This window comes from Hylobates moloch, unplaced genomic scaffold (assembly GCF_009828535.3).
Source record: "Hylobates moloch isolate HMO894 unplaced genomic scaffold, HMol_V3 SCAFFOLD_6, whole genome shotgun sequence".
NCBI classification, from domain to species: domain Eukaryota; kingdom Metazoa; phylum Chordata; class Mammalia; order Primates; family Hylobatidae; genus Hylobates; species Hylobates moloch.
The window spans coordinates 54582404-54605870 of NW_026652281.1; the positions used below are offsets into that span (position 1 = coordinate 54582404).

Below are 23467 nucleotides of genomic sequence, written 5' to 3' on the forward strand. Positions count from 1 at the left end.
AATTTTCATAACCCCTCCTGGCAATTGTTTAGCCATACCTGGTTGTGTTCAATTTTTTTCATAAATCAGTTTTTTTTGTTTTATTTTTTGAGACAGAGTCTCGCACTGTCACCCGGGCTGGAGTCTGGAGTGCAGTGGCACGATCTTGGCTCACTGCAACCTCCACCTCCGCCTCCTGGATTCAAGCCATTCTCTTGGCTCAGCCTCTGTAGTAGCTGGGATTACAGGTGCCCGCCACCACGCCCAGCTAATTTTTGTATTTTTAGTAGAGACGGGGTTTCACCTTGTTGGCCAGGCTGGTCTCGAACTTCTGACCTCGTGATTCGCCTGCCTCGGCCTCCCAAAGTGCTGGGATTACAGGCGTGAGCCACCACACCCAGCCCATAAATCAGTTCTTAGTGGGACTTTATATCAGTTTAACTGTACATGAATTCTCTGTATCCTGATACTTTGTTATATTATCCCAGGATTAAGTAGTCAATCCCATCTTACATGTTCTCATGTTATTTTCTAAACTAGTCAACAGTAGTAATTTACTGCTTATATAACACATTCATGAATATATTATTTACTTTTAAATCAATGCATTTTTCTATTAATGGAAGATGTATTAGTGATGTAAAGTAAATAAGTTCAGGATCCTTTAAGAATTCTTGCCATGTGGAAGGCAGTTGCATTGTGGGATTTAAAAAAAAAAAAAAAAAAGACATTCAGAGAAGAAATGCTTTTGGGGAGAGAACTGGGAGTAAAATAGTGTAGTACCAGACAGAGTGAGAACGACTATAGACTTGGAGGCTAAATGTAACAAAAAATTGTCTATTTCTACATGATCTTAACTAGGAAGAGAAGAAATCATAGTGTTAGGATCGTAACTGATTCTCCAGAAGCTAACAGAATCTGTCATATGGTGACAGGAACTTTCATGACCAGTAGTCAGCAACTGAAGGACATTACCTGACATAGCTAGGTCTTTTTGAAGTGCATCATTAAGAAATCAATCAAAAAAGAAAATATAGTACCTTGATGCCAGTTTTACATTGTTCATAATAATTTATGTGATATTTTATTCATCTCTTTAGTTAATGGTATAAATACATTGGAGGCATTTTGTTTATAGTTTAAAGTTTTCTTAAATTTATAATTGGAAGAAATAAAAGATGTAAGAATTACAAAGAAAAAACAAAAGTGGAATTATTCATACATGATATGATTGTTTATTTAGGAAATTCAAAATCTACAGATAATTTTTTAGGATGAAAAGGATAATTTAGCAAGGTTGCTGGATACAAAATCAGTACACAAAAATCAAATGCATTTTTTTTTTTTGAGACAGAGTTTCACTCTTATTGCCCAGGCTGGAGTGCAATGGCGCAATCTCGGCTCATCGCAACATCTGCCTCCCGGGTTCAAGTGATGTTCCTGCCTCAGCCTCCCTTGTAGCTGGAATTACAGGCATGCACCACCACACCTGGCTAATTTTTTTTTTTTTTTTTTTTTTGTATTTTTAGTAGAGACAAGTTTCTCCATGTTGGTCAGGCTGGTCTTGAACTCCCAGCCTCAGGTGATCCACCCGCCTCGGCCTCCCAAAGTGCTGGGATTACAGGCATAAGCCACTGCACCCGGCCTGCATTTCTATATGCCAACAACAAGTACAATGTTTAAAGATCCATTTATAGTAGCACCAACAAATATGCAGTATTAAAAAAAAAAAGCTAAAAGACATATGTTCATAGATTTGATCAGTCAACATAATAAAGATGTCAATTTTCCACAAATTGATATATAAGTTTAACAGAATTCCTGTCAAAGTGCCAGCAAGATTTTTTTGTAGATGTAAAATTTTGAAGTCCCAAAGCTGCCCTCACTTCTAACATCAACTGCAAGTTTGGGCATCTCTAAGACCACCTTCAGATTTGGTAATTTGCCAGCACTCGTTGAAAACTGTTACATTCAGTTACAGCTTACTACAGTGAAAAGATACCAATTAACATCAGCTAAGGAAGTGCCACATATGGCAATGTTTAGGAAAGTTCCAAGCATGACTTTCCAATTGTCCTCTCTCAGTTGAATCATGGACACCTCTGTCTTCTTCCAGCAACAATGTTTGAGAATATATTTAGAATTCTAAATCTAGGAAGTTCATTGGAGGCTTGGTATCCAGAGTTTTTATTGGGATTCAGTTACTTTGACATGTTAACCACCCACATGGCAAACTTTAGTCTCCAGACCCTCCAAATGTCAACCTGATGGCAACACAGTCCAAAGGTTGAAATAAAGGAAGCCACTCATATCAGGCAGAACATTCCAAGGGCTAAGAGATTACTCCCCAGGTGCTGAGGGAGGCCAGACCTCTCTTTGGGCAAGGTTAATCCTTTACAGCACAGTGGATATAGACAAAATTATTCTAAATTTCTATGTAAAGGCAAAGGATCTAGAATACTTAAAACAGTTTTTAAAAAGAAGAATAAAATATGACAAATCAGTCTACCTAATTTCAAGACTTATTACTGGCAAAGATGCAGAGAAACTGGATCGCTCATAGATTGCTGGAAGGAATATAAAGTGGCACAATGGACCTGGAAATAGTGGGCCAGTTTCTTGAAAAACTAAACACGAACTAAACATGCAACTAACGTACTACCTAGCCATTGCATTATTGCATTTATCCCAGAGAAACGAAGCAATGGAGTTTATCCCAGAGAAATTAAGATTTATGCTCACACAAAAACCTGTACGTGAATGTTTTAGCAGCTTTAGTCATAATAGCCAAAAAAAAAAAAAAAAAACAAAAAACCTAAACAACCCAAATGTCCTTCAACAGGGGAATGGTTATGGTTAAACAAGCTGTGGTGTATCTATACCATGGAATACTACTCAAAAATAAAAAGAAACAAACTGTTGACATAGAACAACCTAGATAAATCTTCGGAGAATTAAGCTGAATGAAAAAAGCCAATTCCAAAAGTTTACATGGTGTATGATTTCATTTATATAGCATTCTTGAAATGACAAAATTGTAGAAATGGAAAACAGATCAGTAGTTGCCAAGGGTTAAGGAGGGGAGTTGGGGGGAAGGAAGTGGGGGTGGCTATAAAATGGCTGTATATGACAAATCTTTGTGGTGATGGAAATGTTCTGTATCTTTAAAATGACATTGTCGGTATCACAATTGTCATATTGCACTGTGGCTTCACAAGATGTTACCATTGGAGAAAATGATAAAAGGAACACAAGACCCCTCAGTTATTTCTTATAACTGCATATGAATCTACACTGTCTCAGAAAATGTAATCATAAATACATGAATTAATGAATAAATGAGTCTAATATATGAAGTGCAAATCCTCTTTGGACAAAATGATAAAACTTTATTAAGAGGCATTAAAGAAGATCTAAATAAATGGCAAGATATATCATGTGGGTTAATTGGAAAACTCAGTGTGCTATAACAGACTGTTGTATATTCAGGCTGCTATAACAGACTGTGATAGACTAGGTGGGTTATAAACAACAGAAATTTATTTCCTACAGTTCTGAAGTCTGGGAAGTCTCAGACCAGGGAGCCAGCAGATTCAATGTCTGATGAGGGCCTGCTTTCTTTTTCATAGACAGTAATCTTTTCACTGTGTCTTCACAGGGAAGAAGGGGGGTGAAGGAGATCTCTGGGGTGACCTTTATAAGGGCAGTAATTCCACTCATGAGGTTTCTACCCTCATATCTTAATCACCTCCCAAAAGCCCCTTCTCCAGATACCACCACATTAGAGATTAGGTTTCAACATATGAATTCTGAGGAGAAACAAACATTCAGTGTATAGCACTCAGTATTTTAAATATATCAATTATCCTCAAATTGGTCTGTGGGCTTTAGAACAATTCCAAATCATTAAGTGACTGGGGTAATCTATACTGGCTAGTTTACCACCTGTTTCCTTCCTCTTTCTAGTGGCCACAAAGCAAGATATATGCTTTTGAAAGTCTGTCAAAGCAATACAAAATTATGCTGTGCATACAGAAGTTCATGTAATGATTTATCCATATATTCAGAATACCAATAGCTTTGTAAATTCACAAGTTTTTACTGTCATTATCTTCTGTAGGCTCCCACTTCCTTAACTTCAAAATGGGAATCATCATCAAGTAGTATAAAAGCCAAGTTTCTAAGTTTTTAATAACACTTGTAAGCATAAATTTTATGGTTAATTGTGTTTGTGAAACCTGTTTATACAACAAACATTAATAAACATTTACAAACATTTATAAAGCCTCAACTGTGATTTCTGGGATAAATAATTTGGAGGCCTTCTCCCCAAATGATATGGCGGTAAAACAAGGTATATCTCATACATGAAATGACTAGTAAAGCAAAGCAAGTACACGATAAGTTAATATAAACTAGCCGGACGCAGTGGCTCATGCCTGTAATCTCAGCACTTTGGGAGACTGAGGTGGGCAGATCACCTGAGGTCAGGAGCTTGAGACCAGCCTGGCTAACATGGTGAAACCCTGTCTCTACCAAAAAGACAAAAATTAACTAGGTGTGGTGGTACACGCCTATACCCCCAGCTACTTGGGAGGCTGAGGCAGGAGGAGGTTGCAGTGAGCCAAGATTGCACCACTGCACTCCAGCGTGGGTAACAGAGCGAGACTCCATCTCACAAAAAAAAAAAAAAAATTTAGTATAAACTGTATAAAAAATACTGAAACATAAAGGGAGTAGTTGGTATGAGCTAAGGTTAATCAAAGAAGGCTTAGTAGAGGAAGTAAATATTGAAGTGGCTTTTAAAACAATTAGACATACATCTTCTGAAAATTTTTACTATCTCAATGCTTAACCAGTTTGTAAATATTGACTATATTAAGGCAAAATGTCAACAGTGTTACTTTACAGTGAAGGAACTTGGGGCCCTACAAAGCTCTTCGCTGAATGTGTTGAGAATATCAGAATCAGAAACTTGTACTTAGGGAAATAACTCTTTTATGGTTCTTTGCATTTTGTTGTTTAGTGCTATGTTACTTTGCAATCTTTTGGTAAAGTTACTTTTTAAAATGACAAAGAAAGCCAGGTGCGGTGGCTTATGCCTGTAATCCCAACACTTTGGGAGGCCAGGATGGGCGGATCACCTGAGGTCAGGAGTTCGAGAGCAGCCTGGCCAACATGGTGAAACCCTACCTCTACTAAAAATACAAAATTAGCCAGGCGTGGTGGCACGCACCTGTAATCCCAGCTACTCAGGAGGCTGATACAGGAGAAACACTTGAACCCAGGATGTGGGGTTGCAGTGAGCTAAGATCGTGCCCTTGCACTCCAGCCTGGGCAACAAAAGCAAAACTCCATCTCAAAAAAAAAAAAAAAGAAAAGAAAAGAAAATGAGAAAGGAAAAGAGTCTCAGTTTTATATTTGATATATTTCCATCTGCATTTAAAGTTCGGCCAAGTCAACTACATCTTGGGAATACAAGCTCATGAACACTTAAAGTTTGACTTTCTGTGAGTTCTCAGTGCTAGCACTAAAACTCTTTGATGCTAGTAAATTGTATTTACTAATAAGCACAACATTTTAGCTAAAGAGATCTGGAGGATCTTTGAGTATCTGTCAGTGTTTATCAATTAGTCAGTATGGACTATGGCGATCTGAGTCCACCTCATCGGTTTGTTGGAGAAGGCAAGAAATATACTCTACTTTCTTCAGCTTTTCTTTTTTTTTCCTGTGGTGTTTTTTTTTTCTTTTTTTTCTTTTTTGAGACAGAGTCTCACTGTCACCAGGCTGTAGTGCCATGGCGTGATCTTGGCTCACTGCAACCTCCGCCTCCCGGGTTCCAGCAATTCTCCCCACTCAGCCTCCCAAGTAGCTGGGACTACAGGCCTGCACCACCACGCCCAGCTAATTTTTGTATTTTTAGTAGAGACGGGGTTTCACTGTGTTGGCCAGGACGGTCTCGATCTCTTGACCTGGTGATCCACCCGCCTTAGCTTCCCAAAGTGCTGGGATTACAGGCGTGAGCCATGGTGCCCGGCCAGGAATTTCTTTCTTAACTCTGAGAGCTAGCATACACTTCAATATAAGGTAGATTTGCAACCAAGCCCAGTGGTTCACGACTGTAATCCCAGCACTTTGGGAGGCTAAGGCGGGCAGATCGCTTGAGCCCAGGAGTTCAAGACCAGCCTGGGCAGCATGGCGAAACCCCATCTCTACAATCCTACTACTCGGGAGGCTGAGGTAAGAGGATTTCTTGAGCCTTGGAGGCAGAGGCTGCAGTGAGCCATGATTGCGCCCCTGTACTCCAGCCTGGGTGACAGAGCAATACCTTGTCTCAAATATATATAGACAGAGTAGATTTATCAATCTATGTTGAAGATGAGTAAAGTCTGACCCCTACCTTCAAAAACTTTATTATAGTAATCTCATCTCTGACTGGATTTTAGAATCAAAAGAAACACAGGTATCTATTCCTTGCGATTTGCTTTTATCAGTGTGGGCCTGGGCATTGCTTTATAATTTTAAAGACACATAAGCTAATACAGAAACGTAAGACAGCATATGTTGAGTAGATAAAGATGCTTAATAAAGAATTTGAAAAGGCTTAAGGAATGTCAATGGAACTGGACCTGACAGGATAGGGGATACTTATACAAGCAGAGTTGAGGTTATGATAAACCTAGAAAAGGAGGCTGGAGCCAGAGAATAGAAGGCCTTAAGCCTAATTAAGGAATTTCTACCTAATTTTATATAATGAGGAGACATTGGATATTTCGAAGCATAGGAAGAGGTGTGTGACACAAATGATAACTTACAATTTTTCATTTGGTAGCAGGACACAAGATCAAAGGGGAGAGACTGAAGACTGAAAGTAAAATCCGTTAGGAGGGATTTCTGAACTCTAAATGATCTACCATTAAATCTAGATCACTCTGGCCGGGCGTGGTGGCTCACGCTTGTAATCCCAGCAATTTGGGAGGCTGAGGCGGGCGGATCACGAGGTCAGGAGATCGAGACCACGGTGAAACCCCGTCTCTACTAAAAATACAAAAAAAATTAGCCAGGCGTGGTGGCGGGCGCCTGTAGTCCCAGCTACTTGGAGAGGCTGAGGCAGGAGAATGGCGTGAACCCGGGAGGCGGAGCTTGCAGTGAGCCGAGATTGCGCCACTGCACTCCAGCCTGGGCGACAGAGCGAGACTCCGTCTCAAAAAAAAAAAAAAAATCTAGATCACTCTCGATTGCAGAGGGAATGGAAAGGAAGAAAAAAACTTTCATGAGGTTTAATTGTCAGAATTTATTAACTGATTGGATCAGGAGGCAGCAAACAGAGAGAAAAATCAAAGATGACTCAGGCTGTGAGGTAGAGTAGCTAAGAGAATGCTGTGACCATCTGTAGAAGTGAAGAACTCAGTAGAAGAGCCTGCCTGGAGGGTAGGCCCACCAGTTACCTCTGGACTGATTGCAGAAATGGAATACTATGACAGTGTATTCCCCATCCCAATACCTTACCACCACACACAACAGTCCTAAGGGCTGAGAAACCAGAGGTATCAGAGTATATGACAGAAGCAGAATTGTTAGCAAAATGTTATTTCTAGTTCAACTCCATTTTTTAATTCACTACCTTCAAATATTGTTTTACTAGGCTTTCTTTCAACTCCTACTTCATATTACTATTGCTACAGATTGATTTTATTCCTCATATGTGAGTTAGCAGTAACTGAATTTTTGTACTCTGAGCCGTGTAAAGGAGAGTCCCAGAGAATGCTCTAGAGGCAGGATGAATTGGTAAATGCAGTCAGGAAGGGTTAAATTCATCCTTCTGAACCCATAACTCATTCTCTACATACCAGCCAGTGTACTCTTAAAATGCTAGTCTGTTTATATTTCTCCCCTGATTAAAACCCTGTAAACAGATTTTCCAATGAACTTGGAATAAAACCCTTCAGTATGACTTGCAAGATTTCACATGGCCTGGAGAATGCACATCTCTCTGAATCATCTGACACCACTTTCCCCTCACCCACCATGTTCCAGTCCCACTAACCTTTTGAGTTCCTCAACCATGACAACTTCTTTCCTCCTTAGAGCCCCTGCACTTGTTCTTCCACAACTCTGCCTAAAGCACTCTGCCCACAGACTTTCACCTGGCTCCTTATTGCCACTCAGGTCTCAGGTCAAAAGTGTTCTTCACCCAGTTGAAACCGATGGCCTTCTTTCTCCTTCCCACCTCATCCTCCCCTTCATTCTCTTCACATCCCCTATTGGGTTTTCTTCTTAGTACTTCTGACTCTCTGAAGTTTGCACGTTCATTGGTTTACTTTTTATTTGTTGTCATTTTCCTCTATCAAGTGTGCAGAGCCCTTATATTCTCTGCTCACCACTGCACCCCCAGCACCAAGAAACAGTGCCTGGCATACAATGAATGCATGTACAAATTAGTCAATCACAGGAATTCTGAGAATCACATTTTTGTTTTGCTTTGAAATAAGGAGAACATTTTGCAATTCATTGTCTCATTCTTCCCTGCGCTAGCCTCTCTCTCTCTCTCTCACTCTCTCTCTCCCCCCCCCCCCCCCCCCCGCCACATCTTGTCTCTCAAATTGGCAGCCATAGGTACCCAGCTGAGCAGAGAGGGGAAGGTGGCAGGAAAAGCCTGATAAGATATCTGTAAAGTTCTACCAGCCCTTTTCAACAGTGTCATTTTACAATGAAGGAACTTGGGGCCCAGTAAAGCTCTTTGCTAAGTGTGTTGGGACTATTAGAATCAGAAACGTGTTCTTAGGGAAGTAACTACTTTGTGATTCTTTGCTTGTGATTCCCTTGTTTACTTCTATGCTAACTTACAATCCTTTAGTAAAGTTACTTTTGAAAATGACAAAGGGAAACTGGAAAGGGAGGCTTTTGCCCAGGCTTGAGCTGAAGTTTTAATGGGAAACAGTGTAACCCTGGAGGCAAGACTTTGTGGCAACAGTGAGAGTAGTATGTGAGATAAGACAAGAGTTAAAACCAAATAAAACATTTATATAACAGCTGTCTAGATTTTATAGGCAATCAAAGTAACAAAAATGCATCCACTTTTTATTGTCTGGGAGAAGGTTGATTAGAGAAGCCAGCCAAGGTTGAAAGTCAGAGACCCACAGTAAGGCAGGCTGTCTACTGCACCTCAAGGATAAATTTACGGCCTGGCATGGTGGCTCATGCCTGTAATCTCAGCACTTTGGGAGGTTGAGGTGGGTGGATCACCTGAGCTCAGGAGTTCGAGACCAGCCTGGCCAACATGGAGAAACCCTGTCTCTACTAAAAACACAAAAATTAGCCAGGCATGGTGGTGCACGCCTGTAGTCCCAACTGCTTGGGAGGCTGAGGCAGGAGGATTGCTTGGACCTCGGAGGTCGAGGCTGCAGTGAGCTAAGATCACACCATTGCACTCCAGCCTAGGTGACAAAGCAAGACCGTCTTAAAGGAAAAAAAAAGGAATAAGTTTACTTCCCAAAGTTATTTCCCTGGGCTCAAACAATTCTCTCACCTCAGCCTCCAAGTAGTTGGGACTACAGGTGCATGCCACCGTGCCTGGCTAATTTTTTTGTATTTTTGGTAGGGAGGGCATTTTGTGATGTTGCCCAGCCTGGCCTCCAACTCCTGAGTTCAGGAGATTCGCCCCACCTCAGCCTCTCAAAGTACTGAGATAACAGGCCCCACACCCGGCTTCCCTGAGTCTTAAACTGCCCCAAGTTCCACTGCGCCCCCACTACACCCTCTTGTACCACCCCCACACTTCGCCAGATGAGAATTACTTGGCAGAAAAGGAGCTAGAGGAAAGGATAGGTTGTGCCAGAAGCCGCAAATGACCCAAAGTCTCCGCTGCTGATTTTGTGTCTTTCTTTTAGCCTATTATCTCTGGTCAAACTTGACTTCTTGCCTTTACTGTCTCAATACAATCTCAACTTTAAAGGGCTTGCAACTGTGTTAGCAATGGAAAGAGACTTGCTTGTATCTTAGGCAGGTAATTCAACAAGGCATTGTAACATGTTTTCTGAGCTGCACTTGGCATTTTCCTTACACAATCTCGGTGCACACCCCACCACCCCCCATTCACTACTCCCACTGTGGCCGGCTCATACCTGTCCCTTCTAACTGGGAGGATTTCTAGTAGAAGCCCTTCTTTGTGCAAATATTAGTAACTTGTGTATTTCATTTTTTCAAAAAGGATATTGTTCTTAGAAGCTCTAGAATTCATTTTTAAGTGAATTTTAGTAGTTATATTTTATTTCTTTTTAGAAGGCACATTATTTTTCAGTGTTCTGATATTTCTCTGATTCTTTATAGCTTTCTAAAAATAACTGCTGGTAAGCCCGTAAGTTCATTAGTTAATCCCAATGGGACTCAATAATGCATATTACAGATCTCCTGATTTTTATATATTAGATTTTCTCAAGAATTCCCTTACCTGTTATTATCAACACAGCTATATTGACAGGGTCTTCATTACTTCCTAATTGCCCATACTTCTTTTTCTTGTTAAAGATCAATTTTTAAAATCAAGCCTTGTCATTTTGAAAATATCATAGACATATTATCCTGTTAATATTAATGTGTTTCATATCTTTCTAGTTTCCTGCCTCCTTTATCATAGTAATTTACAAAGTTTATTCATTACCTTTTTCTTTAAAAATGTATTCTTTTGTGGGGGGCAGGGTGAGAGGGTGGGGCACATGTTTGGGTTTTTTCTCCCTGGAACAAAGATATAAAAAATGATCTTTCATATTCAAAGGTGAACAATTGATGTTCCCTATTCTAAGCCAAACCCTAGGATGTAAATTATGTGTAGATTGTTAAAATTACAGGCATACCTTGTCTTATTGAGCTTCACGTTATCACACTTTGCAGATATTGCATTTTTTACAAATTGAAGATTTGCAGCAACCCTGTGTCAAGCAAGCCTGTTACCGCCCTTTCAAAAACAAAATCAGCATGTGCTTACTTTGTGTCTCTATGTCACATTTTTTTCAATTCTTGCACTATTTCAGACCTTTTCTTTATTTTTATATTTGTTATGTGTATGTGATCTTTGATGTTAATATTATAACTATTTTGGGGCACTAAGAATCATGCCCATAGAAGATGGCAAAGTTAATTGATAATTGTAGTGTATACTCTGACTACTCCTTGGACTGGCCATTCCGCCGTCTCTTACCCTCTACTCAGGCCTCCCTATTCCATGAGACGCAATATTGAAATTAGGCCAATTAATAATCCTACAATGGCCTCTAAGTGTTCAAGTGAAAGGAAGAGTCTCACATCTCTCACTTTCCATCTAAAGATGAAAATGATTAAACTTAGTGAGGAAGGCGTGTCAAAAGCCAGGACAGGCTGAAAGCTAGGCCTCTTGCAAAACAGTTGACCAAGTTGTGAATGCAATGAAAAAGTTTTTGAAGGAAATTAAAAGTGCCACTCCAGTGAACACATGAATGATAAGAAAGCAAAACAATCTTATTGCTGATCTGCAGAAAGTTTGAGTAGTCTGGATAGAGGATCAAAAAAGCCATAACATTCCATTAGGCCAAAGCTTAATCCAGAGCAAGACCCTAACTTTCTTCAATTCTGTGAAGGCTGAGAGAGATGAACAAGCTGCAGAAGAAAAGTTGGAAGCTAGAAGAGGTTGGTTCATGAGATTTAAGGAAAGAAGCCATCTCCAGAACATAAAAGCGCAAGGTGAAGCAGCAAGTACTGCTGTATAAGCTATAGCAAGTTATCCAGAAGATCTAGCTAAGACCATTGATGAAGGTGGCTACACTAAACAACAGATTTTCAATGTAGATGAAACAGTCATCTATTGGAAGAAGATGCCATCTAGGACTTTCACAGCTAGAAAGGATAAGTCAATGCCTGGCTTCAAAGCTTCAAAGGACAGGGTAACTCTCTTGTTAGGGGCTAATGAAGCTGATGACTTTAAGTTGAAGCCAATACTCATTTACCACTTTAAAAATCCTAGGGCCTTAAAAATTATGCTACATTGGCTGGGCGCTGTGGCTCACGCCTGTAATCCCAGCACTCTGGGAGGCCGAGGTGGGAGGATCATGAAGTCAAGAGATCGAGACCATCTTGGTCAACATGGTGAGACTCCATCTCTACTAAAAATACAAAAATTAGCTGGGCGTGGTGGCATGTGCCTGTGGTCCCAGCTGCCCAGGAGGCTGAGGCAGGAGAATCACTTGAACCCAGGAGGTGGAGGTTGCAGTGAGCCAAGATCACACCAGCCTGGGCGACAGAGCGAGACTCCATCTCAAAAAAAAAAAAAAAAAAAATTATGCTACATCTACTGTGCCTGCACTCTATGCATGGAACAACAGAGTCTGGATGACAGCACATTTGTTTACCGCATAGGTTAGTGAATATTGTAAGCCCACTGTTGAGACCTACTGCTCAGAAAAAAAAAGAATCCTCTCAAAATATTATCACTCCTTGACAGTACACTTGGTTACCCAAGAGTTCTGATGGAGATGTACAAGAAAATTCATGTTGTTTTCATTCCTGCTAACACAACATTCATTCTGCAGCCCATGGACCAAGGAGTAGTTTCAACTTTCAAGTCTCATTATTTAAGAAATACATTTTGTGGCCAGGCATGGTGGCTCATGCCTGTAATCCCACCACTTTGGGAAGCCAAGGCGGGCAGATCACGAGGTCAGGAGTTCAAGACCAGCCTGACCAACATGGTGAAACCCCGTCTCTAAAAACACAAAAATTAGCTGGGCGTGGTGGTGCGCACCTGTAATCCCAGCTACTCAGGAAGCTGAGGCAGGAGAATGGCTTGAACCTGGGAGGTAGAGGTTGCGGTGAGCCGAGATCGTGCCACTGCACTCCAGCAGTAGGTGACAGAGCGAGACGCCATCTCAAAAAAAAAAAAAAAGACATTTTTTAAGGCTATAGCTGCCAGGGATAGTGATTCCTCTGATGGATCTGGGTACAGTCAATTGAGAGCCTTCTGGAAAAGATTCACCATTCTAGCTTCTATTAAGAACATTTGTGATCCATGGGAGGAGGTCAGAATATCAATAAGAACAAGAGTTTGGAAGAAGTTGATTCCAGCACTCATGGATGAACATCTTTGAGGGATTCAACATTCAGTAAAGGAAGTAAACTGCAGATGTGGTAGAAATAGCAAAAGAACCAGAATTAGAAGTGGAACCTGAAGATGTGGCTGAATTGCTGCAATCTCATGATCAAACATTAAGAGATGAGGAGTTATTTCTTATGGATGAGCAAAGAATGTGGTTTCTTGAGATGGAATGTACTCCTGGTGAAGGTGCTGTAAACATTGTTGAAATGACAACAAAGAATTTTGAATATTGCGTAAACTTAGTTGATAAAACAGTGGCAAGGTTTGAAAGGATTGACTAATTTTGAAAGAAGTTCTACTGTGGGTAAAATGCTGTCAAACAACATTACATGCTACAGAGAACTCTTTCAGGAAAGGAAGGGTCAATCAATGCAGCAAACTACATCATTGTCTTATTTTAAGAAATTACCACAACCACCTTGATCTTTAGCAATCATCACTGTGACCAGTCAGCAGCCATCAACATGGAAGCAAGACCCTCCACCAGCAAAATAATTGCAACTTGCTAAAAACTCAGATGATTATTAGCATTTTTAGCAATAAAGCATGTTTTAATTAAGGTACGTACAATGTCTTTTTAGACATAATGCTTTTGCACACTTAGTAGACTGGAGCATAGTGTAAACATAACTTTTATATCCACTGTGAAACCAAAAAAATGTGTGATTCACCTAATTGCACTGTTCACTTTATTGGGGTGGTCTGTAACCAAACCCACGATATCTTTAAGGTATGCCTGTATTCCATGACCTTTTGGTCTAGGACCATGTAAGATACAGTGACTAACAATAATTATAAGAGTGAATAGCAGATGAAGAAATTCTTCTAAATTATCTTTTTGGTGATGTTACTCTACACTCAGATTGTTCTTCAGTCTTTTTACTGTTTACCAGTAAACCTTATCTCTGGAAAATCTGATTAGTATGTGTGTGTGCATGTGTGTGTGTGATATCATTTGAAGAATGATTATTTGCTTTACCAGAAAATTATTCACTTTATTAAGGGATTCATTGAAAAGGTAAATAACCCATGTCTTCATTTAAAAATAGATTTTATTAACAGAAATTATATTCCCATATAACTTTAAGACATCTACTGCATAAAATGACGTACAGCTTCAAAATAATATACATCTGCCAAAGTAAACATCAGGATTTTGGCTGCTAACTCAGTAGCATACTTTGATTACTTTTTGCCCCTGCCCCCACAAAAATACTTCTAAACACTAAGATCAAGTAAAGAGGAGTGTGGGCAGGGTTGATGTATAAGAAACACTTGAATCAGAGTCATTCACAGGCAGAAGTAAGGGGAATAGATAAGACAGAAGATGCAGTAATGTTTTCATCTCTCTTATCCTATTTGCTATTCCACTCTCATTGCTGTTTTTAACCATTTTTTCTAAATGCTATTACATGAATATAGCCTCCCTCTTTGTCAGTTCTATTACAAGGCACTTTTTCTTAAATATGTAGTCTTTTGGGAAAACAAATGACACATTTTAGCAATTTGATCTTTCTCATATGATTTATAGTCTCATTCTTGATTCTTAAAGTTTCTAATCTTTTTCACCACTTTTGCTATTTTCACTCCTTTAAAATTTGCTACGGTTCATTTTTTAAAACAAGTGATGATAAGTCAAGGATATTCAGGGTAGTATTTTCATTGGACGATCCCCTGCCTTTTAGTCACTTCACAATGAATAACATCATTGACAAATGGCATTTGTGGAAGAAACATAAGAAAAATGAAAAATAGGTATTTTCTGCTCTGTACAAGGATAAAAGAGATAGCTAGAGTAGGGTTCAGATTATTGGAAGAATTAATCTCTAATATAGTAAGAAGGAATCAACTATTCATTTTTATTTAAGCTGACCTTTGATTACCTACTATTATAACAAATATTATGCTGTGCTTTTACTGTCCTGAAATAAATTCTACAGATAACATAATCTACCTACTTATGAGATTGTTAAATCTTTGTAATGCTGTAGTTAACATGTAGAAGGAATAAAAGTAATTCATAATAAAATAATATGGATTTCAATATTTAAAGTGCTTAGGCAAACCTACATGAGAAGACATAATAAAGTAGTCAGATACTTGGTCCTATGCATGGAATCATCATGAATTTGACAGCTACAGATGCGAGCTGATACAGGTATGCTTATTGGCAACTCAAGTACCATGGGCATGGGGCCATCAGTTATGATATTTTTTTCATATGGTAAACCACTCTTGGTAAGACTCTGAAAAACATAAAATGCACAACCCTTTCGATTTACATGGTAGTTGTATTCCTGGAAAATTCAGTATATAGTAAAATCATGCAAAAAGTATTTTAAGATTATCTGTAAAACATATTTAAATTCTAATCCATATAATTATAAACAGGTTTTCAACTACATGAATAGCTGCTGAACATCTGAAAATCATGTGGGCTGCAGAACAATTCTGTACTGCCTTGCAAATTACAGGATATCCACTATCCCTGACCTTCTCCCAATAAATGCCAATAACACCTTCCAATCATCTTGACCACTGAAAATATCCCTGTAAATTTCCAAAATGCCTCCAGAGGCCATTATCATCTCCATTAAGAACCACTGATTGAAACTTAGCAAAGGTATTTTTTTGTAATGAAGTGCTGTGATCCTTTACATTTTACTTTTATACTGAATTGATGTTATAGACTAGGAAACTGAATTCACTCCAAAGGTGAATTATCCAGTTAGACCAAACCTGCCACTCCTAAATGATACCAAAATCATTCCTTGAGAACTTGGCAGATATTTAATGTGGAAAAACCTTTTACTCCTTAAATTTTGTGAACCTCTCTAAATTACGAAAATTATGGGTTTGAAAAGTGGAGACTTTTGATAAGGGTAAAGTGGTGGCAGTGAAAAGACTAGACCTTGACCATAAAACCATGTTTTTTTCCTTCAAATAACAAGGTTAGTGCTAAATAAACTAGTTTCCCTGTGACTTCTACATCATTGCATTTTATTAATAAATGGCTGCTTTTTTGATTGACCTAAACTTCTACCTTTTATATCCTTTTATGAACAAATAATGTAATGGTCTAGTGTTTCTGTACTGATGGAATAAAAAGCACCCCACTTAATGTCCCCTAAAGTGATGTGTTTTTTAAGTACTAGAAACCTGCTCTCAAAAGTTTCTATTCACTGAACATTGTCATGGATAGAGTTTCATATTCATCTGTAAATATTTTCACAGAACTTTGGACCTAAATTTTTGAAAATGGTCTCCAAACACATTCTTGAAATGTATATATGCAGTCCCAGATAGACAAGTAATTATTCAACATCCAAATGGTATTTTAAAAATCATTAAAAATCTACTTCCAAAAATTTAGAAAAGACATTTTTATATTACATATTCATGTTATCATTCCTTAGTTTAGGGAGAATTCTCTCCCTTCCACTCTATTCTCTGTAATTCAGTTGCTAACCTACCTTATTACCTTTACTCCTAGCAATTTCCCTTCCTCTGACAGAAGCACACATTCTCATTATTTATACTCTTAAATTACAAGAGTAAATGTTGAGAGCCAGTGCAAGTATTCAGTTATCTCAGGGACTCTGGTCTTTTCGGTTCAGGACTAATCAAGCAGAGAGTCATCAAAAGCTAAAACTAAAAAGCTTCTGTAGTCATTTTATCACCAGGGAAATCTGTTCATCCTTCAGAAGGATTGTTACCAGTAAAGAAGAAATAAAGGAGTTAAAATTGCTTCAGACCGTTGACTCCTTAGGTCCCTCTAGATTCATAGATTGAATTGGTTTCAAGGGGTGGGAGGAATTATGAGGGGAATTCCCTGAGAAAGCTTACAAATTGATCATAGCCTTAGTAACACTAGTAGGTGTAAGTGTGATCACTATGGAGGAAATGCCAAATGTGGCTGGAAGCTTGGGAAATGGTTAGGAAAAGAGACAATTAACACCTTTTTTTTTTTTTTTTTTTTTGGCTTATTGTATTTGGGGATGGGTGTTGCCATGTAGTATGCATCTGAGAATGCTCTTTCAAAATGAATTATAATTGATTTTAAAATGTCTTACCATTATAAGTGCAACTGTGTAGTTATTACTGAAGTGAAACTAGGGTTGCAAACACTATAGAATAGAGACACACATTTGATAACCCTGTCCAGAAACTGGTCCTCCTAGATCTACCCACAAATATCATTTAAAGCAGGTATGTCTGAGCATATGCTCACTTAGGTTTGGAAAATATAAATGCCTCCAAATTCAAAAGAATCCTTTAAGATTGTCATTTGAATAAATCAGTAAAAATATAATAATATCTAGATGTTGTGTATTATAACACCTATTGATGCAAGCAGGCATATATATATATATAATTTTCCCCCAAGAATTCTATGAAGAATTGTCAAAATCCACCTAGCACTTTAGGATTTAACAAGATAAACCTACACTCATCCCTCCTTCCTATTGAGTAACAATGAATTTTGCCCGAAATGAGTAAGCAAATAAAATGACCTCATTTTTAGTCTGAATACAGTAGCGTTGGGGGATATGACTTTAATACTGGGTCTTAGTTTCAAATTCAGGTTCATGAGGCCAATCTGCAGAGGAAAGGGTAGACAGAATCCTTGGGAGGGCGCCGATAAAGAGAGGGGGGTTCTCTAGCAGGGCCAGCTCCCACAGCTAAGTCAGGCACAGACTGTAGCTTTCTGCTCTCTGGCCGACAGCAGCCATAGCATCCTTATTGTTGTAACTCCTAGATTGTGATACTGTCACAAAACTGTTGCTAGGCAACAAATGTGGTTACCAGGTCTCAGCGAATAGCTGAAGGGGAAAGCAAAGTGTTGCACCATTGTAGAGTAACCATAGCAATGACCTACTATTACAGACTAAAGAATTATCATTAACAATGTTAAAGTATCAGACTGAGGCCCTGAATCCAGAGACTTCCAAGCGGTATCTCTCTGCATAATTGAGTGATCTAGGAAGAGATTTCAACCGTTTAAAAGCTATTCACTCATTATTTCTGTGGAAGTCTTTGTAATTATTTTAATTTTTAATTTTAAAAAATGCTCATTTATGAAGCCACTGGTAAAATGCTACATAAGCCATCACAGGGAGTCAAAAATAGATAAATGTATTTCCTCATCTGTTCTTATGCCTGCATCCGTGTTATCCGCTGCCTGTGTTAAACTGAAGGTCCATTTGATTTGAAAACATGCTGTACATTAGTATTACATCAAAACCACAGAGAGAAGCTGTAGTAAAATAAAATAACCCCATAAATTGACAGCTAACCTGCATTTTCTAAGTTGAATTCCTCCTGACAAAATGGGAGGCCTAGATGCTCTTTTAGTAGTCACTGCTTTGAAACCTTTTTTTTAGCTGTTCTAAATTTGCCCCTTAAAATCTGTAAAAATGTCGCCCGCCAGGACACTTCAAGGCATAATCCCTTTTGAATGTGGTCCTTCATTAAGCGTCCCGTATGATTTGGTCCCAGTGACCTAGCTGAGGTAACCGTGTCTAACAGCACAGCTTCCGGGAGAGGCAAGAAAAATCCTTCCCCCTTCCCCTCCACACCACCCCCTTGGGAAGCAAGGAAAGAGGCGCTGTGGGGTGAATGGCAGCCGATCTCGCACGCAGGGGAAACCAATCCCCGCGCGCTCCGAGTGTCGGGAGTGGGTGGTTTCCCGGAGGGAGAGGGAGTGGCCCTTCCCGCCCAGCGCTTCCATTGGCCCGGAGAGGCGGAGGCCTCGGGCGGCTAGCCGCGCCTCGGGCGACCCCGGGACAGATCCGGGCCGCGTCCCCGCGTTGGGAGAGGGATGGGGACTCAGGCCGGAGACGCCTAGACGCCGCGGATAGCGAAGTCTGAGTTCCTCTGAGCCAGGGGGCAAGTGACCCCGTAGCCCTAGTTGTGCCCTGAGAGTCGGCTGGCCAGCGCCCGCGAGGGGGCGGGGGTCCTGGCTGAGGGGAGGGGCGCGGGCGGCTGAGGCGGGGCGCAGGCGGGAGGGGAGGGGAGGGGCGGGGCGCAGGCGGGAGGGGAGGGGCGGGGCGGGGGGGGGAGGGGAGGGGAGGGGAGAGGAGGGACGGGGTGGTCGGGAGCCGGGGCTCGGCCTAGCCCTCGCCGCCGTCACCGCGTCCGGCCCCGCGTGGCCACCTGGTAACCGAATGTGTGGTTCTTTGCAGGCACCGACCGTCACGAGCTAACTTCCTGGAAGAGCTTCCCGTCTATTTTCAAATTCTTTACTGAAGCCTCGGAGGCCAAGACCAGCTCCCTGAAGCCGGCTGTTACGCGCCGCTCGCACCGCATCAAGCACGAAGAGCTGTAAGAGGAGCGAGCGCAACGGGGGAAGCCGCCCTGGCGCACGCACCTGCACGCCTCCTCACTGCTTGTGTCGTCGAGCGGACTCCCAGCCCCTCATTAGATTGTTTTCTTCCCAGAGCACAGGGTCGTGATATATACATCTAAATAGCGTTTTGCATTATTTCTAGATGAGTGCAGCTGTCAAAGCAATATGGGTTCACTGGTCGTGCTTCCTGCGGGCTGAGCGCGGGCTGAGCGCTGCCAGTCAGCGCTCAGATTAAGGCTGACAGCGCCCTGCCTGGCGCGGCCGGCGAGGCTCTAATTGCCCTGACGGAGACCGCGCGGGCGCTGCGGGTCGGGCGGCGTCGGCGCGGTCCTAGTGCCCGCCGTAGCGCAGCCGCTGCTGCTTCCCCCTCCTTAATCATGTCCATCTTTCCCCGCTCTCAACTGGAGCAAACTTTTATTCCAGACTTCAGATTTCCATTTTAACCAGGTTTTTCCCTGAGGGCATCTTATTACCCACCTCTTTTTTTTTTTTTTTTTTTTTTTTTTTAGGAAGTTCCACACACCCACTCCAAAGCCGATTTCAAATTCAGAACCTGAATGCCATGATGTACCATGTAGTTTGGGGAGTGCAAATTGTTCTCTCCCTGTTTTCATTTCGGGACCAGAAAAAAAAAAAAACTTTGCATAAAAATCTATAAAGTACTGAATCCGCATTACTGCTGAAAATCCTTTTGCCAGCTGATTGTGAGAGTTTACACAAGTCTCTGATTTCAGAAGAGACTGTTAAAACCAAAACAATGATGGGCAGCTCTTTTAAGTGTAGGTGTGAAAGGTCCCATTTTCAATGGAATTTCCAACTGTTATCACTGGGATTGACTTTACTTTTTAAACACATAATGTGTACTGAGTGGCATTGTAATTTAGATATAACACACTTAAGTTTTGCTTTTTAAATCTCTCTGTGGAGAAAGATTGTTGTTGTTAATCCTTTCCAGAATGATCTATTCTGAGCTTTCCTGGAGTTAGGCCCTTCTAGGGAGAGAATTTTTTTATTGTCATCAGGAAACTAAACCTATGTGCTCTGCAGCCTTTTTCTTCAGAAAGGCTAAGTGGGGCTAAAATTATCCTTTTAGTTTTCTGCTTTAACAAGAAGAGAAGGACTTGGTGTGAAAGAATTTCTTCTCTCAGTCCAATGGTATAATTTTTAGCACTCTGCTTCCTCTGTAGGATTTAGCCCTACAGTTTGAACAGTGAAATATTTTAATCCAGCTAAGATGTGGCCAACACTGTGAAATACAGGAGATGTTAAGGTTTTGCTGACTTTTAAATTAAAATCTTAAAATTTCACATTATATTTTAATTACTTGACAAGTTTAATTAGCTAGTAAAAATTGTTTCTAATAGATGAGAACATGAATTTAATAGTTTTCATCCTTTTTTAAAGTGTGTGCAGCAATTAATATGCCTGCCTTATTTGAGGACATGATAAAATGTACCCAAAATGACTTAGAACTGTGTAATGCCTCAGAAAAGTAACTTAAAATCAACCACTTCGTGCTTAAATGTTTTTATATTATGAACCGATTTCAACAAGTTTTAAAGCTGTTAATATCTCATTGCTGTGTTTGACATACAAGTACATTCATTAGTTCTATAGTCTTAATTATGACAAATTAAAGATGTTTTTTGAGTGGTCAGGTATGCGTATGTTTTGGTGTTACTTAAGCAAAATCAACTATATAGGAGGAAAAATCAAAATGGCATTTTATTCAGCTACTGGATGGCTTAAAATGAGTAAACCCCAACAACGTCAAGCACATTTGTCTGTGATATTGACGCTTTTTATCCAATCGTTACTATTTTAGAAGTAGTGCTGAGCAGTGTAAAATAATGGTATCTTCCAGTGAGAGATTCAAGAATTGATGTGAATTGAATATATTTTTCAAGGTATTATAAATTGTGTCGTGTTTTCATTATATGAAAATGTTGACAGGAAACAATTTTATAGCATTTATAAAAAACTAACACTTGTGCAATGCTAAATTTGCGACGCTTCTGCACCTGAATTAGAACAAAATAAATATGCTCAGTTTATAAACCAAATCACTGCTATTCCTTCTCTCAAATCATCTCTCCTCTTTTTAAACCTTTACTTATAACTAGAATAAATCACTATTTAATTGCTTCTAATACTTTAAAACTGCTGGGTGGTTAGGCCTTGTTTAACTATTTATAGAGAGCTATTTGCAAACTTAAGTTGTGTAAATGTAATTTCTACTTGTGAATCTGAGCTGTAGCAGCCCAGAGGGAGCTAGGCAAACTATTCCAGACCACCAACTGATAAGTGATCAGATTCTTTGTAATGTAGGATTTTTTAACCTGTTGATTATGGGTTTGTTGATATAAATGTAATAATGTCCACCTTGATTTTCCTGGAGTAACAACCAGCAGTTGGTAGTAGCCCACCTGCATGAGGGCAGCCAGTGTTAACAATATTTTTGTTCTGATCTTCTTCCCCATTTTTGTTTCCTCAAACAGGTTTTTAGGAGAGTGGAGATTTAAAGTCAGGATGCGGGCTTTTTATTTTAATTATATACTTAATTCTTAGAACAAGTAGAATGGGAAAGGAGTGACTGATAAATCTAAGATTCAAAATAGTCCTGTCGAAACTTAAAGGCCAGATTATTGCTTTGGAGCTTTCTGTAGATACCAGCCATCCAGTTGTTAAATGTTTTCATGGATATTTGAAAAGAAGACCATGTACTTGTAATAATTGTTCTTTTCTGGAGTTTCTGCCTTGTGCTTTGACCTGGATTGCATTATTATTGTTTATGCAAAGTAAAAAAAAGGAAAGCACAAGCTTTTCCTGCATATTATATTTCCATTTCCATTTTAAAATAATAACAATTTTCCCAAGAACAACGGTGTTATTATTCTTGCTTAGAAGAATTCTTGCTTATTCCCCAATTGCATAGAGATTTTTTAAAGCAAAAACATAAAAGGAAAGATGAGACAGTGTCCATCAATATTTTAAACCTTCTAGCTGCTTTTTATTTCTGTTACTATTGCTGTAAGGTAATATCCTAACTTCAGTTGAGTCACTATTTGGCTTGCACCTTTTACAAAGCTAACGTTTCTAAGACAGTCGTTTTTAATATCTAAAATATCTCCTTAGCAAGGAAATCTGAACAACCTATCATTAAACTGTTGTTTTATAAAATAAACTTGAATATGCCATAAATAAATGTGTTTTCCAAGAGGAGTCTTGTGAGTTTAAGTTGCCTCCAAGTTCATGTATATAGGTTCTTGATATACTGTGTTCAATCTGAAAATAACTTACATTTCTTTTACAGCTTTCTTAAAACCGTTAGCCCCTTTCAGAGATATGCTAACTATATTATCCATGCTAATAAGTTAGATTTTGTTTGTTTCTCTGGATTATCTGCAGTTCAGTCCAAACACATATGTGTCTCTTGTTACAATCATATTTTTTACTGTTAACTGAAAGGTTCCTGTTGGTGTCTGTAATCCTAATTCATTTAAGAAAGAGTACTACTACAGAAAGTGTAAAAATTTCTCAAAAACTTTCCACATGCCTCTGTGGAGAAAAAAAAAAAAAAAAGTCTTTAAATAAATGTGAGACACTCTCATCTTTGAAATATGGGTGGCAAAAAGGGGGATGATGTTGGTGGTTATTTTATTATTACTTATTAGTGGCCGTAATAATATAAAATAAAAGACTCCAGGAGGTACTCCCTTTCAAAAATTGAATACTTTCCTTCCTTCCTTATATAGAATGACTGAGTGGGAGTCTCTTGAATTGTTCGTCTTCCTTTTATCTAATATTCTATTAATCTCCAAAAAGATCAGTTTGAGTCTGGGAAAGGGTTTTTAATCAACACTTCACAGAGCTTAAAGCTACCCTACCTAAAGCGTCAGCTTTGTTAGGCGGTTTTAGATTTAAAGCATTGCAACTGTCATGCACTGTACTAAAAGTAAAGAATGTACACCAAGTGGAAGATGTTGAAAAGAGGGGAATAGCACAAAGTCGATTAA

The 23467-nt window shown here is 39.5% G+C and overlaps 1 protein-coding gene across 6 annotated transcripts in view; it reads left to right on the top strand.

Annotated features, from left to right (window-relative positions):
• The window catches only part of FAM172A (family with sequence similarity 172 member A), a 477012-nt gene extending 454344 nt beyond the window's left edge, over window positions 1–22668 (top strand). For all 6 annotated transcript variants that reach the window (XM_058440715.1, XM_058440713.1, XM_032156824.2 and 3 more), the window contains one exon: window positions 19288–22668. In XM_058440715.1, the coding sequence (XP_058296698.1) occupies window positions 19288–19430 (143 nt within the window). In that variant the 3' untranslated portion in view covers window positions 19431–22668. The remainder of the gene's footprint in view (window positions 1–19287) is intronic.
• The last annotated feature ends 799 nt before the right edge of the window (window positions 22669–23467 follow it).